At 42.4% G+C, this 23845-nt stretch overlaps 3 protein-coding genes across 15 annotated transcripts; 2 read left to right on the top strand and 1 right to left on the bottom strand.

Annotated features, from left to right (window-relative positions):
* Positions 1–1177: 1177 nt before the first annotated feature.
* LOC113878126 (keratin-associated protein 9-3-like) lies at positions 1178–18472 on the bottom strand. 9 transcript variants are annotated; one of them, XM_027518988.1, is made up of 4 exons: positions 18411–18472; positions 18066–18353; positions 17920–18002; positions 1178–1758 (listed from the first exon to the last, which is right to left on the bottom strand). In XM_027518988.1, the coding sequence occupies exons 1-4, from the start codon at positions 18470–18472 to the stop codon at positions 1178–1180; spliced, it is 1014 nt and encodes a 337-aa protein (XP_027374789.1). The 9 variants fall into 9 exon arrangements, with proteins under 9 accessions (XP_027374789.1, XP_027374792.1, XP_027374791.1 ...); XM_027518991.1 differs by lacking the exons at positions 17920–18002; positions 18066–18353; positions 18411–18472 and having other exon boundaries at positions 1178–1634; positions 1707–1768; XM_027518990.1 differs by lacking the exons at positions 17920–18002; positions 18066–18353; positions 18411–18472 and having other exon boundaries at positions 1178–1649; positions 1707–1768.
* Positions 4624–5628, top strand: LOC113878134 (keratin-associated protein 9-2-like). 2 transcript variants are annotated; one of them, XM_027519016.1, is made up of 3 exons: positions 4624–4896; positions 4981–5041; positions 5429–5628. In XM_027519016.1, exons 1-3 carry the CDS (start codon positions 4624–4626, stop codon positions 5626–5628), a joined length of 534 nt encoding a protein of 177 aa, XP_027374817.1. The 2 variants fall into 2 exon arrangements, with proteins under 2 accessions (XP_027374817.1, XP_027374818.1); XM_027519017.1 differs by having other exon boundaries at positions 4624–4670; positions 4965–5133; positions 5326–5628.
* A 2744-nt stretch (positions 18473–21216) lies between the features above and the next one.
* Positions 21217–22672, top strand: LOC113878128 (keratin-associated protein 9-7-like). Of its 4 annotated transcripts, none has more exons than XM_027518999.1 (4): positions 21314–21375; positions 21427–21483; positions 21571–21714; positions 21907–22204. In XM_027518999.1, the coding sequence occupies exons 1-4, from the start codon at positions 21314–21316 to the stop codon at positions 22202–22204; spliced, it is 561 nt and encodes a 186-aa protein (XP_027374800.1). The 4 variants fall into 4 exon arrangements, with proteins under 4 accessions (XP_027374798.1, XP_027374800.1, XP_027374801.1 ...); XM_027519000.1 differs by having other exon boundaries at positions 21314–21360; XM_027518998.1 differs by having other exon boundaries at positions 21574–22204.
* The last annotated feature ends 1173 nt before the right edge of the window (positions 22673–23845 follow it).

Here is a 23845-nt window from a genome sequence, read left to right on the forward strand (position 1 = left end):
TCCCATCCTGGGTTGAAGTCTTTAACACTGTGAAAGTCACATCTCTTTGAAGGAATATCAGTTCAGTTCAGTTCAGTCACTCAGTCGTGTTCATCATCTGATCAGTTTGCATTCTTCATGTAGGTAGACCAGTGGGGAGCTCTTTGAACTCCATCAGGCTGATTCACAATTTTTTTTTTAAGAGAGATTTGTAACAAATTCTGGTGGAGCATACCAGTTGTCAGCAAAGTCTAAGAAGTTATTTTTTTGTCCTCAGTAGCAAGTCAGTTAACATAAGGTGTTGTGTGGGGACAGGCGTTCTTTTACAGTTACTAATTGCTGAGGGATGGTTATCAAGAAGAGGTAGAGAGTAGGGAGAAATAGTCTGAACATAATTTCTTTGGCATATCTTATGGTGTGTCCATGCCCAGCAATAGTACATAAACAAAGACAACAACTACAGCTTAGTCACTGAGGTTCAAGCATCTATTTCCTTGGGATGTAAAGGGAAATATCTGTGAGCAGGAACAGAAGACTCTATCCTTGATGAGTGTGTTCATTATTAGCTAAAGCATACTACACAATTTACTTAATGAGCTAATAATTGATTTTGAGAGCTAACATGATACTCATAATGGATAATGCATATAGTATGTAGTATGTACTTAAATCTCTATATCAGGAATGCCATGTAAAAATCAAACACAATATAGGAAGATTATGGCAAAGAATTTATTGAGAAACACACGGGCAAGACAACTGCATCTAGGAAGACAATTCAAAGGTATCATAAAAGGAAAATGCAGGGTACAAGAGTCATGCGGATATTGATAGAGAAACATAGGATTATATTAATTATGATAAGCTGCAGAAACCTATAGAAACATTATGAGGATTTGTTTTCCTATGTTACTTAGAAGTACAACATGGTCAGTCCTATTTTCAGAGTCAAAACCAAGACATAATTCCTTATCAAAGATGCCTGGCACATGATCCTCCTACACCAGAGAAAGGCAACTGGGGGAAACCCTCTGCACTCTATCAAGCTGATTTATAAGCTTTTAAAGAGGCAGATGGGTAACAAATTCTGGTAGAGCATACCAGTTGTCAGCAAAGTCTAAGAAGTAATTTTTTGTCCCCAAGAAGCAACTCAGTTGCTATAAAGTGTTGCTAGGAGACGGGTTCTTTGGTGAAGTGATCAGCAACAAGAAGGCGGACAGCAGCTGGACACACAGCTAGGGCGGCAGCAGGTGGTCCTGCAGCAGGTGGTCTGACAGCAGACAGGGCGGCTGCAAGGCTGGCAGCAGCTGGATCCACAGCTCTGGTCTTGGCACCCAGGCAGGCAGCAGCACGTGGGGTGGTAGCAGATTCTATGGCAGTACACAGGTGCACAGCAAGCTGGCTGACAGCAAGACTGGCCACAGCTAGACCCACTGAAGGTTTGTCCACAGCTGCTGGGCACACAGCAGGTGGGCTGACAGCAGGTGGTCACACAAGTAGGCTTGCGGCAGGTGGTCCTACAGCAGGTGGTTTCACTAGTTTGATAGCAAGTTGGGGGGCAGGAGGGCTGGCAGCAGATGGACTCACAGCAGGTGGGCTGACAGCAGGGTTTGCTGCAACAGCTGGGCTGGCAGCAGGTGGTCACACAGGTAGGTCTGCAGCAGGTGGTCCTGCAGCAGGTGGTTTGACAGCAAGTTGGGGGGCAGCAGGGCTTGCAGCAGCTGGACTCACAGCAAGTGGTCCTGCAGCAGGTGGGCTGACAGCACGGGGAGCAGCACGAGTGGGTCATTGTGTCTGTGATGGAGGGTGGACTCCGGCTCAGAGCTGAGTTTCTCAGATTCTGAGGACTCCTCCTGTTCTGGGGCTTTATATCCTGGACCCCCAATGTTGGGACCAATAAGCAGGACTTTCCTGGATGTTATTTATGTTATTGTTGTAGTTTAGGGTAATTGCCACGGAGGAAGTTGCTTTCTTAGTGTTTTATAGAGAGACCTCTGTAAATTAGTGTTTGATCTTTTCCTTAATCGGATCTAGTACTTAAGAATCTTTCCTAGAAATGAAAAGGTCAGGAATCATCACCAGCAGCATTTCTGGTCATGTGACATCATCTGGTCATGGGGTACTTCCTGCTGGCTCTATGAAAGTCAGAATAGTTCTCCTTTCTCAGCTTTGTTCCTTTGGCTCTACTTAGATTGAGACATGCCTCGAAAGGGTCGGGATGTTGATGCATTCTGTGATGAATGAAGCCTGCTTGAGTTCAAGCCTGATCTCTGACAAAGTCAAAGTTAAGGCTTCCACATGTATCTATATATATATCTTTATTTGGCAACTAGTTTGAAATGTTTCCCAGTTTTATCAGGGTCATCTGAGTAGAGGAGGGTTGCCACGTTGTTTTTCAAATGAAAATCAGCACCAAAACTGGAAGAGAGCCAAAGCTGAATCCTATTTTCAAACAGCATCCCTTCCTTACTGCTTCATTGCTATTTTCTAGTTAGGTTAATGACCTCTGGTGAGACATCCCAACTTGCATATACTTTCTTCTACAATTTGTGACAAGCAGGTTAGATAGGAGAATAACTAAGGTATGTTTCAATCTGTAAATTTACATATTCTGACAAATGTGGAATCTCAACCACAATTTCTTAAAGTTTTAGGCCTCATTTTCTCTCTTTTAGATACATAAGTTAGAGTATAATTGCCATGTAATGGGAAAACATATAGTCAACAGCAGTAGAAAGGATAAAATGATCATGTAGAAAGGATAAAATGATAATGTAATTCGAATGGCAGAAAAAAGGAAAAAAATTAAAATTTGTATGGAACCACAAAATAGCCAATGCAATATTGATAAAGAAGAACAAAGCTGGAAGCATCATTTTCCTTGATTCCAAACAGTAGTACAAAGCTATATTAGACAACACAGTATGGACTGGAAAAAACCAGCACCTAGATCAATGGAATAGAATAAAGAGGCCAGAAATGAGTCCACACATTATATGGCCTACTAATTTATTACAAAGGAGCCAAGAATATATTGATGCAATAAGGAGATTGCAATCTTTTAAATAAATGGTGGCGGGAAAACTGGGCAGCCATGTGCAAAACAATGAAACTGGACTCCTCAAACTCAAAATGATATTCCTGAGGGATATCTTCCCATTTATGACAATGTGAATGGACCTTGAGGACATTAAGCTAAATGAAAAAAGTTAGAGAGAGACAAATACCAGGTGATCTCACTTATATATGCAATCTTAAAAAATTTTTTTCTAAAACTGAGCTCATAGACAGAACAGATCAATGGTAGCCAGAGGTGGGAGGTGGGGTGGGTGAAATAGGTAAACGGGATCACAAGGTAGAGGCTTCCAGTTATAAAATAAATGCCTGGGGAATGTAATGTACAGCATAATGACCATAGTTAATAATACTGAAACCTTTGAAAGTGGCTAGAAAAGTAGATGTTAAAAGCTCTCATGCAAGAAAAAAGACTTTATAACTATCAGTTGTGACAGATGTTAACATTAACTAGACTTACTGCAGTGATAACTTTGCAACATCTACAAATATCAAATTATTGTGTTGAACACCTATAAACAATATAACGTCGTGTCAACTAAAGCTCAATTTACAACACACAAACAAGGATAGATACATACCAGTAGAGTTCAGAAGTCTCATATCAGGAGAGTACATGACACTACTGCAGTGAAATATTGAAACACTTTCATTGTTTCTACCGCTGTTGATGATATGCTTTCCCTATGACATGGCAATTACACTCTTACATATGAACCTAAAAGAGAGGGCAGAAAAACTCTAAGAAATTATGGCTGACACATTTCACATTTATGGAAATATATAAATCTATAACTGTATCATCCTATCTACCTATTTGTCACAAATTATAAAAGAAAGTATGTGCAAGTTGTGATGTCTCACCAGAGGTGATTGATCCAGCTAAAAGTAGTTATGGGACATTAATGAATTGAGGTTGTCTGAAAACAGGGTACAGCATTTGCCTCTATTCCAGCTTTGATGTCGAATTGCTAGTGAAGAACAATGTGCCAACATCTTCTACCTAAATGTACCTAATAAAGCTGGGAAATATTTTAGGTCAGTCACTACTGATTTGAAAGACATGTACACAGATACACGTGATCGTCTTGAATCTCAGACTTTGTCCGAGATCAGACTTGGACTTTAGCAGGCTTCATTCATCACAGAATGCATCAGCATCCAGCAAGTCTCAACCTAAGCATAGTCAAAGGAACACAGAAAAGGTGACTGTTCTGACCCTGGCCAAGGCAGGAAGAACTATCCCATGACCTGATGATGTCACATGACCAGAGATGCTGCTGGGATGATTCCTTATTCTTTTTCACTTCTGGAAAAGGTTCTTAAGTACTAGTCCTAATTAAAGAGAAGATCAAACACTAATTTATAGAGGCCTCAAAACACTAAAGAAATCATTTCCTCTTGGATAATTTCCCATTGACTACAAAAACAACACACATAACAAGGAAAGTCTTGCTTATTGGTCCCAACTTTGGGGGTCCAGTGTATAAAAAGCCCCAGAACAGAAGTAGTCATCAGAATCTGAGAAATTCACTTCTGAACAAGAGTCCACACTCCACCACTGACAAAATGACTCACTCTTGCTGCTCCCCGTGCTGCCAGCCCACCTGCTGTGAGCCCAGCTGCTGCCAGCCTTGCTGCCCTCCTGTCTGCTGTCAGACCACCTGCTGCAGGACCACCTGCCTCAAGCCTACTTGTGTGAGCAGCTGCTGCCAGCCCACCTGCTGTGAGTCCAGCTGCTGTCGGCCTTGCTGTCCCCCAACTTGCTATCAGTCTAGTGAAAACACCTGCTGTAGGACCACCTGCTGCAAACCTACCTGTGTGACCACCTGCTGTCAGCCCGCCTGTGGTGGGTCCAGCAGCTGCCAGCCTTGCTGCCCTCCTGCCTGCTGTCAGACCACCTGCTGCAGGACCACCTGCCTCAAGCCTACTTGTGTGACCACCTGCTGCCAGCCCACCTGCTGTGAGTCCAGCTGCTGTCGGCCCTGCTGCCCCCCAACTTGCTATCATTCTAGTGAAAACACTTGCTGTAGGACCTCCTGCTGCAAACCTACCTGTGTGACCACCTGCTGTCAGCCCGCCTGTGGTGGGTCCAGCTGCTGCCAGCCTTGCTGCCTCCCTATCCGCTGTCAGACCACCTGCTGCAGGACCACCTGCCTCAAGCCTATTTGTGTGACCACCTGCTGCCAGCCCACCTGCTGTGAGTCCAGCTGCTGTCAGCCCTCCTGCCCCCAAACTTGCTGTCAAATCACTGAAACCACCTGCTGCAAGCCTACCTGTGTGACCAGCTGCTGTCAGCCCTCCTGCTGTGCATCCAGCAGCGGTGGACAAACCTGCGGTGGTTCTAACTGCTGTCAGCCTTGCTGCCAGCCAGCCTCCTGTGCACCCGTGTACTGCCATAGGACCTGCTACCACCCCACGTGCCTCTGCCTGCCTGGGTGCCAAGACCAGAGCTGTGGATCCAGCTGCTGCCAGCCTTGCAGCCGCCCTGTTTGCTGTCAGACCACCTGCTGTAGGACCACCTGCTGCCGCCCCAGCTGTGTGTCCAGCTGCTGCCAGCCTTCCTGCTGCTGATCACCTTGCCAAGGATCCACTGTCCCTATACAACACCTTCTATTAATTGACTTGCTACCTGGGGACAAAACAAAATCACTTCCTAGACTTTGCTGACGACTGACATGCTCTACCAGAATTTCAGTTACTCATCTCCTTGCTTAAGAGCTTGTGAATTAGCTTGACAGAGTGCAGGGGGCTTCCTCCAATTGTCTTCCTCTGGTGTAGGAGGACCATGTGCCAATTCCTGCATCTGTGATAAGGAAGTATGTCTTGGTTTTGACTCTGAAAAAAGGATTGACCATCTAGTTCTTCTGAGTAACTTAACAAAACAAGCCCTCAGAATGTTTCTATAGGTTTTTACAGCCTATCATAATCTTTATAATCATATTTTCTCTTTTGCTATCCTCATAGTTCTTGTATCATGCTTTCTCCTTTTACGATCACTTTGAGTTTTACCTGTATGTTTCTCAATAAATGGTGTACCACAAGTCTTCTGTATGTGTTTGATTTATTGCACCACATTCCTCATATAGAAACTTATATATTATATGCCTTATCCAATATGAGCATCATATTAGCCCCCTTCCTAATTATTATCTCATTATTAAAAACCCATTTCATTGTGTAGTGTGATTTACCTAATAATAAACAGACTCATCCAGGATGAAGTCTTCTGTTCCTGCTCAAGGGCACTTACATTGACATCCCAAGGAAGTATTAATAGATGTCTGAACCTCAGTGACTATGTCCTTGGCAAGCTATACTTGCTGTCATTGTTCATGTGGTTATCTATTGCTGGGCCTGGACACACCATGAGATACTCCAAGGAAATTTTGTTCTCACTATTTCTCGCTGCCCTCAATCTTTTCATGATAATTATCCCTCAGCAACTAGTAACTCCTCTCTCTGCCCACTGTTCTTTCTAGATGAGGAGTCCAAAATGACCAGGTGACAATTTAAACATAGACTATATTCCCTAAAAAATATGACTTTTATACTATTAAAGCCTTCAATCCAGGAGAGTGTAGATCCATGGGTAGGGGAAGAACAGATTCCCATATATGTCACCCTGAGTTAAAGTGAGAGGGTTCACTGCTACTTCCCTTTCTGAAACCATGTATACTACCTTTGTGGATACACATGGTACTACCTATATGGGATCCACAGAGTGGCCATTAGGTCAAAGTATGTGCCATATTCAGAAACAACATATCAATCTTGAGTGGTGTCATCTCTAAGTTTGTTCTTTACTGCACATCTACAAGACCATTTTAATTTTCCATGGGTCAGCCATCTCTTGAGGAAACTAAAAGAGGCTTAATACTCTTGGCTTAAAACTCAACATTCAGAAAGCTAAGATCAATGCATCTGGTCCCATCACTTCATGGCAAATAGATGGGGAAACAATGGAAACATTGAGAGACTATTTTGGGGGGGCTCCAAAATCACTGCAGATGGTGACTACAGCCATGAAATTAAAAGACGCTTGCTCCTTGAACGAAAAGTTATGATCACCCTAGACAGCCTATTAAAAAGCAGAGAATTACTTTGCCTACAAAGGTCCATCTAGTCAAATCTATGGTTTTTCCAGTAGTCATGGATGGATATGAGAGTTGGACTATAAAGAAAGCTGGGCACCAAAGAATTGATGCTTTTGAACTGTGGTGTTGGAGAAGACTCTTGAGAGTCCCTTGGACTGCAAGGAGATCCAACCAATCCATCCTAAAGGAAATCAGTCCTGACTATTCATTGAAAGGACTGATGCTGAAGCTGAAACTCCAATACTTTGGCCACCTGATGTGAAGAACTGACTCATTTGAAAAGACCCTGAAGCTGGGAAAGATTGAAGGCAGGAGAAGGGGACGACAGAAGATTTGATCATTGGATGGCATCACCGACTCAATGGACATGAGTTTGAGTAAGCTCCAGGAGTTGGTGATGGGCAGGGAAGCCTGGTGTTCTGCAGTCCATGGGGTCGCAAAGAGTCGGACATGACTGAGTGATGGAACTGAACTGAACAAGATGATTCTAGTTTTCCATGGATCAGCCATCTCTGTCATGTGATGTATGGTAGAACAAGTAGATCCCATGTTCATTTGCCTCCTGTTGATCTTGTTCATCAAAAAGTGGGTTTGTGGGTCCAAAGTTTTACTATTCAGAATCCTATGACAATATTACTATAAGCTGGTGGATAGTACTGCTGATAAGGACAACAAATCCATGTTTACAACATGGAATCATAGTAAAGAAGAATTGCTGTCTTTTCTTTGCACATGTAATCTAAGAGGAAAACTAGCTCACCTTCAAGTTAGATGGCTAGGTTTCCTGAGGGATATTATTCTCTGCTTCTGACTAACAGCATATAGAGCAGGGCCAGCCACGGTCAGAGTGAGCTTGCGCTGTTGGTCTACACAAATCTTCCATCCCTGCCACCATGGATCTCCATTCATGCTCCCTTGTATAAGTATCGATGCACCTAAAGATAGAGATGGGATAAGATATCCCAAACTTGTAGCCGTCCAGTGTCTCCTTTGTGGTAAACACTCTGGAGGTCATTGATGTGGGACACAAGTGAGAAACACTTTCTGCCCTCACACCTACCTCCATCTAAATAATTCTCCAAATCCCTTTACTTTCCACTCTTGCTCCTCCCTTGGCTCAATCCAAACAGTCAGTCCTTTTACCTCATGCAAATAGGGAAAGAACATCATTTCGTCAGGGCACTTTTTCTCCAAAACAAAAACAAACAAAAAAAAAAAAAATATATATATGTAATGGACATGTGTACTGACTCACTGTTCACTGTGAGTATTTTCTCTGTCCACTGCCCTTGCACAGCAGAAGTGTTATCTGTCATAATCAAAATTCTCCATTTGGCTTCAAAGCTTCTACTGAAGTTAACAGTTGATGAAATTTAAGATATTGAATGCTTATATATTATGATCAGTTTGATTTTGTAGGAATCAAATGGAATTGGGTTGGTAATTATTTTCAATATTATTTTAAATTAGAGAATAGTTACAATATTGCAATGGTTTCCACCATACATCAACATGAATCAGCCATAGGTATATATATGAAGGAGGAAACAGACAGAACAGGCTCCATCTTGAAAGCAGGACTCCATCTTGGTCCGGACTCTGGACTTTGAGCTGTATGCCCAGTATCTATAGAAACGACATACCAAGTGGAAAACCAGACCCCCTGGATGGAAGAGCCCCAGGGCTCATACCTAGACTCTCCATCACCTAAAAGAATACCCTAATCATCTGTGTAACCGAATAGAATCATAAATTCTATTATGCTTATTGGAGTATGACCACAGGTCTGTTGATAATTGTCCACTGCTAACTACCTAGGCTTAAGGCATATGAATCACAAGTTAACTTTGATTGTGTCTTTCTTTTCCTTTGTTCAGACTAGTTTCAGAGAATTTCGGGAGGTTGGTTTGGGCAAGAACACTTAGGGTATGTACAGTTTTCACAAAAACTGGTCGGGGTCCTTGGCTAAGAGGAGACTCTACTTGGGCCCGCTGGTGTAATAAACTGCACTCCACTACCTGCATTGTCCTTCTGACTGAGTATGTTTCCCGGAACGCGTGGCTACAACACATACATCCCTTCCTCCTAAACCACCTTCCCACCTCCTTCTCCATCTCACCCTCTAGGTCAGCACAGAGCACCAGCTTTGGGTTCTGCATCACACTACCAATCTCCACTGGCTATCCACTTCGGGGCTTCCCTGGTGGCTCAGATGGTAAAGAATCTGCCTGCAATGCAGGAGACCTGGGTTCAAACCCAGGGTAGGAAGATTCCCCTGAAAAGGGAATGGCTCCAGTGTTCTTGCCTGGAGAATTCCATGATCAGAAGAGCCTGGCGGGCTACAGTTCATGGAGTCTCAAAGAGTCAGACATGGCCAAGTGACGAACACACACATACACACACATATACACACGTTCACTTCATATATGGTAATGTATATGTTTCGATGCTACTTTCTCAAGTCATGCTACCCTCTCCCTCCTGCACAGTGACCATACATCTGGTCTTTATGTCTGTATCTCCTTTGCTGCCCTGCAAATAGGATCATCAGTACCATCTTTCTAGATTCTATAGATATGCGTTAATTTGTGAATTTGTCTTTCTCTTTCTGACTTTCTTCATTCGTATAATAGGCTCTAAGTTCATCCACTGCATTAGGATTGATTCAAATGTGTTCCTTTCTATAGCTGAGTAATATTTCATTGTGTATGGAATGTACACAATTATCTACCACAATGTCTTTATCCATTCATCTGTTGATAGACAGCTAGGTTGCTTCCATGTCCTTGCAATTGTAAATTAGTGCTGCAATGAACACTGGGGCAGATGTGTTTTTTTCAATTAAAGTTTCCTGAGGGCATATGCCCAAGCAGCTCAATACCAAAAAACCAAACAACCCAATCAAAAAGTGGCCAGAAGAACTAAATAAGTGAAAGGTTGTTGCTAAACCATGAAAGACGACAGGATTCTTGACCTCTGGAGAAGAATTCAATCCAGGGCTAGTGACGAGCTTCTGAGCTTTGATTGCTCAGACCCTTTGTGTAATAAAGTTTTGTTAACGTATAAACGATATAGAGAAAGCTTCTGACATAGACATCAGAAAGGGGCGGAGAGAATGCCCCACTGCTAGTCTTTAGCCGGATGTTATATAGCTACTAAGCTAAGCTAAGTCGCTTCAGTCGTGTCCGACTCTGTGCGACCCCAGAGATGGCAGCCCACCAAGCTCCCCCGTCCCTGGGATTCTCCAGGCAAGAACACTGGAGTGGGTTGCCATTTCCTCCTCCAATGCATGAAAGTGAAAAGTGAAAGTGAAGTCACTCAGTCATGTCCGACTCTTCACGACCCCATGGACTGCAGCCCACCAGGCTCCTCCGTCCATGGGATTTTCCAGGCAAGAGTACTGGAGTGGGGTGCCATTGCCTTCTCCGTATATAGCTACTAGCAGTCTGCTAATCAGAGAAAGGAAATTTCTCAAAACTCAGAGAATGGCACCAGGCCCCTCACCCACAACATGCATTTTGAGATAACATTGGCAGCAGCTGAGTCATCCCAGGCCATAAAACGATTGACATGAATCTTGAAGAAAAGGCAGTTTACCAAGCAAATATATGATTTCATTAACATAGATTAGGAGAACACTGTATAAGTAAAACACACTCGTTTGTCAAGTGGGTTCTGAGTCTTGGTGGAACCGACTTGAAGACAGTCTAGGGTCCATACATAGCACATTAACACAGCTTAAGACAAACATTTCCATAGAAAACGCACTGATTAGCTCAAGGTCTGAGAACAGTTACGTTCAGGTGGAATCAGGGGCCTTCATGGCAACACAGGATTTTAAGAGAAACCTCTTTTTACATTTGTATAGAGAAGGGGAAAAAACTCTTAACACTTGTCATTTGTTTCCTCCTGCCACTTAAGAGAGAGAGAAAAAATGTCTGACACTTGCAGCTTACTTCCTCCATTTGGAGACCCCTGGCCTTCCTGCCTGTTACCCTCTCACAAGCATTTCGCCAAAGAAGACATAAAGATGGCTAATAAACACATGAAAAGATGCTCACCATCATTCTTTATTAGAGAAATGCAAATTAAAACTACAATGAGGTATCATCTCACACCAACCAAAATGGCCATCATCAAAAAGTCTACAAACCACAATGGGCTGGCAGTTATTACTCATGTATTCTTTAATCATTGAGGGTAGCACTAAACTCTGCTGTTCTCTACAGATGTGCTACAGGTTCTTATTAATTCTATGACTTGGAAGTTAAATAATTTATAAATTTGAGAATGGTTTATGTTAAGTCAGGCATACAGACTTAAATAAAGTAGATAAAATCTTACATTATCATGGAACAAGTAAGAGAAACAATGATTCTCTACTAATAATGGTGATGAATCAATTTGTTTTGAGATATCCCTGAAAATATAAGAATTGTTGGTTTTGCAAAAGGTGTCTATTTGCAGGCTGACTGAGCCAGTAAGAGACAGAAAGAGAAAGAAAATACTTCTAATCTATGGGTAGACATACTACATAGAAAGAGAGTAGTAGGAAGATAGATATAAACAATTCTTGAGGTGACTTATGTATATATTCCCCTAATCAAGTGTTAATGAGTAGCAGAACAGAAATTTGAACTCTCTTCTATCTGATATTAATTCCCATAACAGAGCTAATGTCTTTTTCCACCATGGAGAATTTATGGTTGAAGATAAGATAAACAGAAGCACAAATCTATGAGGGAACTTAGTACAGAAAGTGGATAGTGTACACTAGAAGCATCTTACAAAGGCACAAATAAAAGTCAAAAGAATGATCATGTACATCTATTTGTTTCAATGATATTTCATTTGACTAAACTAGAATCTGGAAACGTCTAGAATATTTACAGAAACTACTCTGACTTAACCTTAACACTACATATCTGATTGAAAAGGTCAGTGATAGAGGTCTTGGGGAAAAATGAGAATCTTCAGGTTCTGTAGTCAGTAGGCAAATACTGGGCATGCAGAAAAGCACATCCCAAGAGGTGGGAGAGTGAGCACATGCCGGGGATAAGGGAGAAATCACTGTGATTTTGCAGTACAGGCATCTTCTCCTGGGAAGAGTAACAGCTCAGCAACACCATTCTGTCTAACAAGTGATCCCAGTGAGCAAAAGATTCAGGAGACTGGATTGGGGGAAGGAGAAATTCTAAAGCAATCAATTTCTATTTATAAGAGATGCTTAAAAATGGAATGGGTTACCACGGCAGTAGGAAGTCACACCACTGGAGGTATGGAAGTGTTCAACTAAACACTCAAACAGTTGGAATATTGTATCTTTGTTTGTAGCCTCTGTGAGTGAATTCTATCAGGGGACTGCAAGTTCAGTTCAGTTCAGTCGCTCAGCCGTGTCTGACTCTTTGCGACCCCATGAATCGCAGCATGCCATACCTCCCTGTCCATCATCAACACCCGGAGTTCACTCGAACTCATGTCTGTTGAGTCGGTGATGCCATCCAACCATCTCATCCTCTGGCGTCCCCTTCTCCTCCTGCCCCCAATCCCTCCCAGCATCAGAGTCTTTTCCAATGAGACAACTCTTCCCATGAGGTGGCCAAAGTACTGGAGTTTCAGCTTTAGCATCATTCCTTCCAAAGAACACCCAGGCTGATTTCCCTTAGAATGGACTGGTTGGATCTCCTTGCAGTCCAGGGGACTCTCAAGAGTCTTCTCCAACACCACAGTTCAAAGCATCAATTCTTTGGCACTCAGCTTTCTTCACAGTCCAACTCTGACATCCATACATGACCACAGGAAAAACCATATCCTTGACTAGACGGACCTTTGTTGGCAAAGTCATGTCTTTGCTTTTCAATATGGTATCTAGGTTGGTCATAACTTTCCTTCCAAGGAGTAAGCATCTTTTAATTTCATGGCTGTAATCACCATCTGCAGTGATTTTGGAGCCCCCCAAAATAAATTCTGACACTGTTTCCACAGTTTCCCCATCTACTTGCCATGAAGTGATGGAACCAGATGCCATGATCTTTATTTTCTGAATGTTGAGCTTGAAGCCAACTTTTTCACTCTCCTCTTTCACTTTCATCAAGAGGCTCTTTAGTTCCTCTTCACTTTCTGCCATAAGGGTGGTGTCATCTGCATATCTGAGGTTATTGATATTTCTCCTGGGAATCTTGATTCCAGCTTGTGCTTCTTCCAGCCCAGTATTTCTCATGATGTACTCTGCATATAAGTTAAATAAGCAGGGTGACAATATACAGCCTTGACGAACTCCTTTTCCTATTTGAAACCAGTGTGTTGTTCCATGTCCAGTTCTAACTGTTGCTTCCTGACCTGCATATAGGTTTCTCAAGAGGCAGATCAGGAGGTCTGGTATTCCCATCTCTTGAAGAATTTTCCACAGTTTATTGTGATCCACACAGTCAAAGGCTTTGGCATAGTCAATAAAGCAGAAATAGATGTTTTTCTGGAACTCTCTTGCTTTTTCAATGATCCAGCAGATGCTGGCAATTTGAACTCTGGTTCCTCTGCCTTTTCTAAAACCAGCTTGAACATCTGGAAGTTCGCGGTTCACGTATTGCTGAAGTCTGGCCTGGAGAATTTTGAGCATTACTTTACTAGCTTGTGAGATGAGTGCAATTTGTGGTAGTTTGAGCATTCTTTGGCATTGTCTTTCTTTGGGATTGGAATGAAAACTGACCTTTTCCTGTCCTGTGGCCACTGCTGAGTTTTCCAAATTTGCTGGCATATTGAGTGCAGCACTTTCACAGCATCATCTTTCAGGATTTGGAATAGCTCAACTGGAATTCCATCACCTCCACTAGCTTTGTTCGTAGGGATGCTTTCTAAGGCCCACTTGACTTCACATTCCAGGATGTCTGGCTCTAGGTCAGTGATCACACCATCGTGATTATCTGGGTCATGAAGATCTTTTTTGTACAGTTCTTCTGTGTATTCTTGCCACCTGTTCTTAATATCTTCTGCTTCTGTTAGGTCCATACAATTTCTGTCCTTATCGAGCCAATCTTTGCATGAAATGTTCCCTTGGCATCTCTAATTTTCTTGAAGAGATCTCTAGTCTTTCCCATTCTGTTGTTTTCCTCTATTTCTTTGCACTGATCGCTGAGGAAGGCTTTCTTATCTCTTCTTGCTATTCTTTGGAACTCTGCATTCAGATGCTTATATCTTTCCTTTTCTCCTTTGCTTTTCACTTCTCTTCTTTTCACAGCTATTTGCAAGGCTTCCTCAGACAGCCATTTTGCTTTTTTGCATTTCTTTTCCATGGGGATGGTCTTGATCCCTGTCTCCTGTACAGTGTCACGACCTCCGTCCCTAGTTCATCAGGCACTCTATCTATCAGGTCTAGACCCTTAAAATTATTTCTCACTTCCACTGTATGATAATAAGGGATTTGATTTAGGTCATACCTGAATGGTCTAGTGGTTTTCCCTAATAGATCTGTGGTCATACCCCAATAAGCATAATAGAATTATGATTCTACTCAGTTACACAGATGATTAGGGTATTCTTTTAGGTGACGGAGGGTCTAGGTACAAGCAGTGGGGCTCTTCCATCTAGGGGGTCTGGTTTTCCAGTTGATATGTCATTTCTATAGATACTGGGCATATAGCTCAAAATCCACAGTCTGGCCCAAAGATGGAGTCCTGCTTTCAACATGGAGCCTGTACTGTCTGTTTCCGCCTTCATACATATACTTATGGCTGATTCATGTTGATGTATGGTGGAAACAATTGCAATATTGTAATTATCCTCTAATTAAAAATAATATTGAAAATAATTACCAACCCAATTCCATTTGATTCCTACAAAATCAAACTGATCTTAATATATGAGCATTCAATATCTTAAATTTCATCAATGTTAACTTCAGTAGAAGCTTTGAAGCCAAATGGAGAATTTTGATTACGACAGATAACACTTCTGCTGTGCAAGGGCAGTGGAAAGAGAAAATATTCACAGTGAACAGTGAGTCTGTACACATGTCCATTATATATATATATATATATATATATATATATATATATTTTTTTTTTTTTTTTTGGAGAAAATGTATGGATTGAGCCAAGGGAGGAGCAAGAGTGGAAAGTAAAGGGATTTGGAGAATTATTTAGATGGAGGTAGGTGTGAGGGCAGAAAGTGTTTCCCGCTTGTGTCTCACATCAATGACCTCCAGAGTGTTTACCACAAAGGAGACACTGGATGGCTACAAGTTTGGGATATCTTATCCCATCTCTATCTTTAGGTGCATCGATACTTACACAAGGGAGCATGAACGGAGTAGCCATGGTGGCAGGGATGGAAGATTTGTGTGGACCAACAGCGCAAGCTCACTCTGACCGTGGCTGGCCCTGCTGTATATGCTGTTAGTCAGAAGCAGAGAATAATATCGCTCAGGAAACCTAGCCATCTAACTTCAAGGCAAGCTAGTTTTCCTCTTAGATTACATGTGCAAAGAAAAGACAGCAATTCTTCTTTACTATGATTCCATGTTGTAAACATGGATTTGTTGTCCTTATCAGCAGTGCTATCCACCAGCTTATAGTAATATTGTCATAGGATTCTGAAGAGTAAAACTTTGGACCCACTTTTTGATGAACAAGATCAATAAGAGGCAAATGAACATGGGATCTACTTGTTCTACCATACATCACATGACAGAAATGGCTGACCCATGGAAAATTAGAATCGTCTGGTTCAGTTCAGTTCTGTCACTCAGTCATGTTTGCCTATTTGCGACCCCATGGACTGCAGCACACCAGGCTTCCCTGCCCATCACCAATTCCTGGAGCTTACTCAAACTCATGTCCATTGAGTCGGTGATGCCATCCAATGATCAAATCTTCTGTCATCCCCTTCTCCTGCCTTCAATCTTTCCCAGCTTCAGGGTCTTTTCAAATGAGTCAGTTCTTCACATCAGGTGGCCAAAGCATTGGAGTTTCAGCTTCAGCATCAGTCCTTTCAATGAATAGTCAGGACTGATTTCCTTTAGGACGGATTGGTTGGATCACTTTGTAGTCCAAGGGACTCTCAAGGGTCTTCTCCAACACCACAGTTCAAAAGCATCCATTCTTCGGTGCTCAGCTTTCTTTATAGTCCAACTCTCACCTTCATCCATAACTACTGGAAAAACCATAGCTTTGACTAGATGGACCTTTGTAGGCAAAGTAATTCTCTGCTTTTTAATAGGCTGTCTAGGTTGGTCATAACTTTTCTTTCAAGAGCAAGCATCTTTTAATTTCATGGCTGCTGTCACCATCTGCAGTGATTTTGGAGCCCCTCAAAATAGTCTCTGTGTTTCCATGGTTTCCCCATCTATTTGCCATGAAGGGATGGGACCAGATGCCATGATCTTAGTTTTCTGAATGTTGAGTTTTAAGCCAAGAGTATTAAGCCTCTTTCAGTTTCATCCAGAGATGGCCGACCCATGGAAAATTTGAATGGTCTTGTAGATGTGCAGTAAAGAACCAAAAAAGAGATGACAGCACTCGAGATTGATATGTTGTTTCTGAATATGGCACATGCTTTGACCTAATGGCCACCCTGTGGTTCCCATATAGGTAGTACCATGTATATCCACAAAGGTGGTATACATGGTTTCAGAAAGGGAAGTAGCAGTGAACCCTCTCACTTTAACTCAGGGTGACATATATGGGAATCTGTTCTTCCCCTCCCCATGGATCTACACTGTCCTGGATTGAAGGTTTAAATACTATAAAAGTCACATATTTTAGGAAATATAATCTATGTATAAACTATCACCTGGTCATTTTGGACTCCTCATCTCGATAGACCAGTGGGCAGACAGGAGTTACTAATTGCTGACGGATGAAAATATATCATGAAAAGATATCATGCAAAGATAGAGGGCAGGGAGAAATAGTCTGAACATAATTTCCCTGGAGTATCTCATGGTGTGTCCAGGCCCAGCAATAGATAACCACATGAACAATGACAGCAAGTATAGATTGCCAAGGACATAGTCACTGAGGTTCAGACATCTATTAATACTTCCTTAGGATGTAAATGTAAGTGCCCTTGAGCAGGAACAGAAGACTTCATCCTGGATGAGTCTGTTTATTATTAGGTAAATCACACTACACAATGAAATGGGTTTTTAATAATGAGATAATAATTAGGAAGGGGGTAATATGATGCTCATATTGGATAAGACATATAATATATAAATTTCTATATGAGGAATGTGATGAAATAAATCAAACACATGCAGAAGAATTTTGATACACCATTTATTGAGAAACATACAGGTAAAACTCAAAGTGAGCATAAAAGGAGAAAGCATGATACAAGAACTATGAGGATAGCAAAAGAGAACATATGATTATAAAGGTTATGATAGGCTGCAGAGGCCTATAGAAACATTCTGAGAGCTTGTTTTCTTAAGTTACTCAGAAGAACTAGATGGTCAATCCTATTTTCAGAGTCAAAACCAAGACATACTTCCTTATCACAGATGCAGAGTGTTGGCACATGGTCCTCTACACCAGAGGAAGACAATTGGAGGAAGCCCCCTGCACTCTGTCAAGCTAATTCACAAGCTCTTAAGCAAGGAGATGAGTAACTGAAATTCTGGTAGATCATGTCAGTTGTCAGCAAAGTCTAGGAAGTGATTTTGTTTTGTCCCCAGGTAGCAAGGCAATTAATAGAAGGTGTTGTATAGGGACAGTGGATCCTTGGCAAGGTGATCAGCAGCAGGAAGGCTGGCAGCAGCTGGACACACAGCTAGGGCGGCAGCAGGTGGTCCTACAGCAGGTGGTCTGACAGCAGACAGGGCGGCTGCAAGGCTGGCAGCAGCTGGATCCACAGCTCTGGTCTTGGCACCCAGGCAGGCAGCAGCACGTGGGGTGGTAGCAGATTCTATGGCAGTACACAGGTGCACAGCAAGCTGGCTGACAGCAAGACTGGCTGCAGCTGGACCCACTGAAGGTTTGTCCACAGTTGCTGGGCACACAGCAGGTGGGCTGACAGCAGGTGGTCACACAAGTAGGCTTGCGGCAGGTGGTCCTACAGCAGGTGGTTTCACTAGCTTGATAGCAAGTTGGAGGGCAGGAGGGCTGGCAGCAGATGGACTCACAGCAGGTGGGCTGACAGCAGGGTTTGCTGCAACAGCTGGGCTGGCAGCAGGTGGTCACACAAGTAGGTTTGCAGCAGGTGGTCCTGCAGCAGGTGGTTTGACAGCAAGTTGGGGGGCAGCAGGGCTTGCAGCAGCTGGACTCACAGCAAGTGGTCCTGCAGCAGGTGGGCTGACAGCACGGGGAGCAGCACGAGTGGGTCATTGTGTCTGTGGTGGAGGGTAGACTCTGGCTCAGAGCTGAGTTTCTCAGATTCTGAGGACTCCTCCTGTTCTGGGACTTTTATACCCTGGACCCCCAATGTTGGGACCAATAAGCAGGACTTTCCTGGATGTTATTTATGTTCCTGTTGTAGTTTTGGATAATTGTCATGGAGGAAGTTGCTTTCTTAGTGTTTTATCAGAGGCCTCTGTAAATTAGTGTTTGATCTTTTCCTTAATTGGGTTGGTACTTAAGAATCTTTCCTAGAAATGTAAATGTCAGGAATCATCACCAGCAGCATTTCTGGTCATGTGACATCATCTGGTCATGGGGTACTTCCTGCTGGCTCTGTGAAAGTCAGAATAGTTCTCCTTTCTGAGCTTTGTTCCTTTGGCTCTACTTAGATTGAGATGTGCCTCCAAAGGGTCGGGATGCTGATGCATTCTGTGATGAATGAAGCCTGCTTGAGTTCAAGCCTGATCTCTGACAAAGTCAGAGTTAAGACTTCCACATGTATCTATATATATCTTTATTTGGCAACTAGTTTGAAATGTTTCCCAGTTTTATCAGGGTCATCTGAGTAGAGGATGGTTGCCACATTATTTTTCAAATGAAAATCAGCACCAAAACTGGAAGAGAGCCAAAGCTGAATCCTATTTTCAAACAGCATCCCTTCCTTACTGCTTCATTGCTATTTTCTAGTTAGGTTAATGACCTCTGGTGAGACATCCCAACTTGCATATACTTTCTTCTACAATTTGTGACAAGCAGGTTAGATAGGAGAATAACTAAGGTATGTTTCAATCTGTAAATTTACATATTCTGACAAGTGTGGAATCTCAGCCACAATTTCTTAAAGATTTTAGGCCTCATTTTCTCTCTTTCAGATATATATGTTAGAGTATAATTGCCATGTAATGGGAAAACATATAGTCAACAGCAGTAGAAAGGATAAAATGATCATGTAGAAAGGATAAAATGATAATGTAATTCCAATGGCAGAAAAAAGGAAAAAAATTAAAATTTGTATGGAACCACAAAATAGCCAATGCAATATTGATAAAGAAGAACAAAGCTGGAAGCATCATTTTCCTTGATTCCAAACAGTAGTACAAAGCTATATTAAACAAAACAGTATGGACTGGAAAAAACCGGCACCTAAATCAATGGAATAGAATAAAGAGGCCAGAAATGAGTCCACACATTATATGGCCTACTAATTTATTACAAAGGGGCCAAGAATATATTGATGCAATAAGGAGATTGCAATCTTTTAAATAAATGGTGGCGGGAAAACTGGGCAGCCATGTGGAAAACAATGAAACTGGACTCCTCAAACTCAAAATGATATTCCTGAGGGGTATCTTCCCATTTATGACAATATAAGAACATTAAGCTAAATGAAAAAAGTTAGAGAGAGACAAATACCATGTGATTTCACTTATATATGGAATCTTAAAAATTTTTTTTCTAAAACTGAGCTCATAGACAGAACAGATCAATGGTAGCCAGAGGTGGGAGGTGGGGTGGGTGAAACAGGTAAACGGGATCACAAGGTAGAGGCTTCCAGTTATAAAATAAATGCCTGGGGAATGTAATGCACAGCATAATGACCATAGTTAATAATACTGAAACCTTTGAGGTGGCTAGAAAAGTGGATTTTAAAAGCTCTCATGCAAGAAAAAAGACTTTGTAACTATCAATTGTGACAGATGATAACATTAACTAGACTTACTGCAGTGATAACTTTGCAACATCTACGAATATCAAATTATTATGTTGAACACCTATAAACAATATAACGTCGTGTCAACTAAAGCTCAATTTAAAACACACAAACAAGGATAGATACATACCAGTAGAGTTCAGAAGTCGCATATCAGGAGAGTACATGACACTACTGCAGTGAAATATTGAAACATTTTCATTGTTTCTACCGCTGTTGATGATATGCTTTCCCTATGACATGGCAATTACACTCTTACATATGTACCTAAAAGAGAGGGCAGAAAAACTCTAAGAAATTATGGCTGACACATTTATCATTTATGGAAATATATAAATCTATAACTGTATCATCCTATCTACCTATTTGTCACAAATTATAAAAGAAAGTATGTGAAAGTTGCGATGTCTCACCAGAGGTGATTGATCCAGCTAAAAGTAGTTATGGGACATTAATGAATTGAGGTTGTCTGAAAACAGGGTACAGCATTTGCCTCTATTCCAGCTTTGATGCCGAATTGCTAGTGAAGAACAATGTGCCAACATCTTCTACCTAAATGTACCTAATAAAGCTGGGAAATATTTTAGGTCAGTCACTACTGATTTGAAAGACATGTACACAGATACACATGATCGTCTTGAATCTCAGACTTTGTCCGAGATCAGACTTAGACTTTAGCAGGCTTCATTCATCACAGAATGCATCAGCATCCAGCAAGTCTCAACCTAAGCATAGTCAAAGGAACACAGAAAAGGTGACTGTTCTGACCCTGGCCAAGGCAGGAAGAACTATCCCATGACCTGATGATGTCACATGACCAGAGATGCTGCTGGGATGATTCCTTATTCTTTTTCACTTCTGGAAAAGGTTCTTAAGTACTAGTCCTAATTAGAGAGAAGATCAAACACTAATTTACAGAGGCCTCAAAACACTAAAGAAATTATTTCCTCTTGGATAATTTCCCACTGACTACAAATACAACATACACAACAAGGAAAGTCTTGCTTATTGGTCCCAAGATCGGAGGTCCAGTGTATTAAAAGCCCCAGAGCAGAAGTAGTCTTCAGAATCTGAGAAACTCACTTCTGAACAGGAGTCCATACTCGACCACTGACAAAATGACTCACTCCTGCTGCTCCCCGTGCTGCCAGCCCACCTGCTGTGAGTCCAGCTGCTGTCGGCCTTGCTGCCCCCCAACTTGCTACCAGACTAGTGAAAACACCTGCTGTAGGACCACCTGCTGCAAACCTACCTGTGTGACCACCTGCTGTCAGCCCAACTGTGGTAGGTCCAGCTGCTGCCAGCCTTGCTGCCTCCCTATCCGCTGTCAGACCACCTGCTGCAGGACCACCTGCCTCAAGCCTACTTGTGTGAGCAGCTGCTGCCAGCCCACCTGCTGTGAGTCCAGCTGCTGTCGGCCCTGCTGCCCCCCAACTTGCTACCAGACTAGTGAAAACACCTGCTGTAGGACCACCTGCTGCAAACCTACCTGTGTGACCACCTGCTGTCAGCCCAACTGTGGTGGGTCCAGCTGCTGCCAGCCTTGCTGCCTCCCTATCCGCTGTCAGACCACCTGCTGCAGGACCACCTGCCTCAAGCCTACTTGTGTGACCACCTGCTGCCAGCCCACCTGCTGTGAGTCCAGCTGCTGTCAGCCCTCCTGCCCCCAAACTTGCTGTCAAATCACTGAAACCACCTGCTGCAAACCTACCTGTGTGACCAGCTGCTGTCAGCCCACCTGCTGTGGGTCCATCAGCCCTGGACAAACCTGCGGTGGTTCTAACTGCTGTCAGCCTTGCTGCCAGCCAGCCTCCTGTGCACCTGTGTACTGCCACAGAACCTGCTACCACCCCACGTGCCTCTGCCTGCCTGGGTGCCGAGAACAGAGCTGTGGATCCAGCTGCTGCCAGCCTTGCAGCCGCCCTGTCTGCTGTCAGACCACCTGCTGTAGGACCACCTGCTGCCGCCCCAGCTGTGTGTCCAGCTGCTGCCAGCCTTCCTGCTGCTGATCACCTTGCCAAGGATCCACTGTCCCTATACAACACCTTCTATTAATTGCCTTGCTACCTGGGGACAAAACAAAGTCACTTCCTAGACTTTGCTGACAACTGACATGATCTACCAGAATTTCAGTTACTCATCTCCTTGCTTAAGAGCTTGTGAATTAGGTTGATGGAGTGTACGGGCTTCCTCCAATTGTCTTCCTGGTGTAGGAGAACCATGTGCCAACATCCTGCATCTGTGATAAGGAAGTATGTCTTGGTATTGACTCTGAAAATAGGATTGACCATCTAGTTCTTCTGAGTAACTTAAGAAAACAAGCTCTCAGAATGTTTCTATAGGTTTTTACAGCCTGTCATAATCTTTATAATCATGTTTTCTCTTTTGCTATCCTCATAGTTCTTGTATCATGCTTTCTCCTTTTACGATCACTTTGAGTTTTACCTGTATGTTTCTCAATAAATGGTGTATCACAATTCTTCTGTATGTGTTTGATTTATTTCATCACATTCCTCATATAGAAATTTATATATTATATGTCTTATCCAATATGAGCATCATATTACCCCCTTCCTAATTATTATCTCATTACTAAAAACCCATTTCATTGTGTAGTGTGATTTACCTAATAATAAACAGACACATCCAGGATGAAGTTTTCTGTTCCTGCTCAAGGGCACTTACATATACCTCCCAAGGAAGTATTAATAGATGTCTGAACCTCAGTGACTATGTCCTTGGCAAGCTATACTTGCTGTCATTGTTCATGTGGTTATCTATTGCTGGGCCTGGACACACCATGAGATACTCCAAGGAAATTTTGTTCTCACTATTTCTCGCTGCCCTCAATCTTTTCATGATAATTATCCCTCAGCAACTAGTAACTCCTCTCTCTGCCCACTGGTCTATCTAGATGAGGAGTCCAAAATAACCAGGTGACAATTTAAACATAGACTATATTCCCTAAAAAATGTGACTTTTATACTATTAAAACCTTCAATCCAGGAGAGTGTAGATCCATTGGGAGGGGAAGAACAGATTCCCATATATGTCACCCTGAGTTAAAGTAAGAGGGTTCACTGCTACTTCCCTTTCTGAAACCATGTATACTACCTTTGTGGATACACATGGTACTACCGATATGGGATCCACAGAGTGGCCATTAGGTCAAAGTATGTGCCATATTCAGAAACAACATATCAATCTTGTGTGGTGTCGTCTCTAAGTTGGTTCTTACTGCACATCTACAAGACCATTTTAATTTTCCATGGGTCAGCCATCTCTTGATGAAACTGAAAGAGGCTTAATACTCTTGGCTTAAAACTCAACATCCAGAAAACTAAGATAATGGCATCTGGTCCCATCACTTCATGCAAATAGATGGGGAAACCATGGAAACATTGAGACTATTTTTGGGGGGGGGGGGGCTCCAAAATCACCACAGATGGTGACAGCAGCCATGAAATTAAAAGATGCTTGCTCTTGAAAGGAAAGTTATGACCAACCTAGACAGCCTATTAAAAAGCAGAGAAATACTTTGCCTACAAAGGTCCATCTAGTCAAAGCTATGGTTTTTCCAGTAGTCATGGATAGATGTGAAAGTCGGACTATAAAGAAAGCTGAGCACCGAAGAATGGATGCTTTTGAAC

The sequence above is a fragment of the Bos indicus x Bos taurus genome, chromosome 19 (genome assembly GCF_003369695.1).
Source record: "Bos indicus x Bos taurus breed Angus x Brahman F1 hybrid chromosome 19, Bos_hybrid_MaternalHap_v2.0, whole genome shotgun sequence".
Classification (NCBI taxonomy): domain Eukaryota; kingdom Metazoa; phylum Chordata; class Mammalia; order Artiodactyla; family Bovidae; genus Bos; species Bos indicus x Bos taurus.

What these genes read in the sequence shown, in the direction of transcription:
- LOC113878134 (XM_027519016.1), top strand. Translation starts at nt 4,624, where the DNA reads ATGACTCACTCTTGCTGCTCCCCGTGCTGCCAGCCCACCTGCTGTGAG. An exon ending in TGACCACCTGCTGTCAGCCC is followed by an intron (nt 4,897 to 4,980) that starts GCCTGTGGTGGG and finishes ACCTGCCTCAAG; the next exon opens with CCTACTTGTGTGACCACCTG. An exon ending in GTCCAGCTGCTGTCGGCCCT is followed by an intron (nt 5,042 to 5,428) that starts GCTGCCCCCCAA and finishes GCTGCCAGCCAG; the next exon opens with CCTCCTGTGCACCCGTGTAC.
- LOC113878126 (XM_027518988.1), bottom strand. Translation starts at nt 18,472, where the DNA reads ATGACCCACTCGTGCTGCTCCCCGTGCTGTCAGCCCACCTGCTGCAGG. An exon ending in CCAGCTTGCTGTGCACCTGT is followed by an intron (nt 18,003 to 18,065) that starts GTACTGCCATAG and finishes CCAAGACCAGAG; the next exon opens with CTGTGGATCCAGCTGCTGCC. An exon ending in GACCACCTGCTGCCGCCCTA is followed by an intron (nt 1,759 to 17,919) that starts GCTGTGTGTCCA and finishes CAATGACCCACT; the next exon opens with CGTGCTGCTCCCCGTGCTGT.
- LOC113878128 (XM_027518997.1), top strand. Translation starts at nt 21,314, where the DNA reads ATGACTCACTCCTGCTGCTCCCCGTGCTGCCAGCCCACCTGCTGTGAG.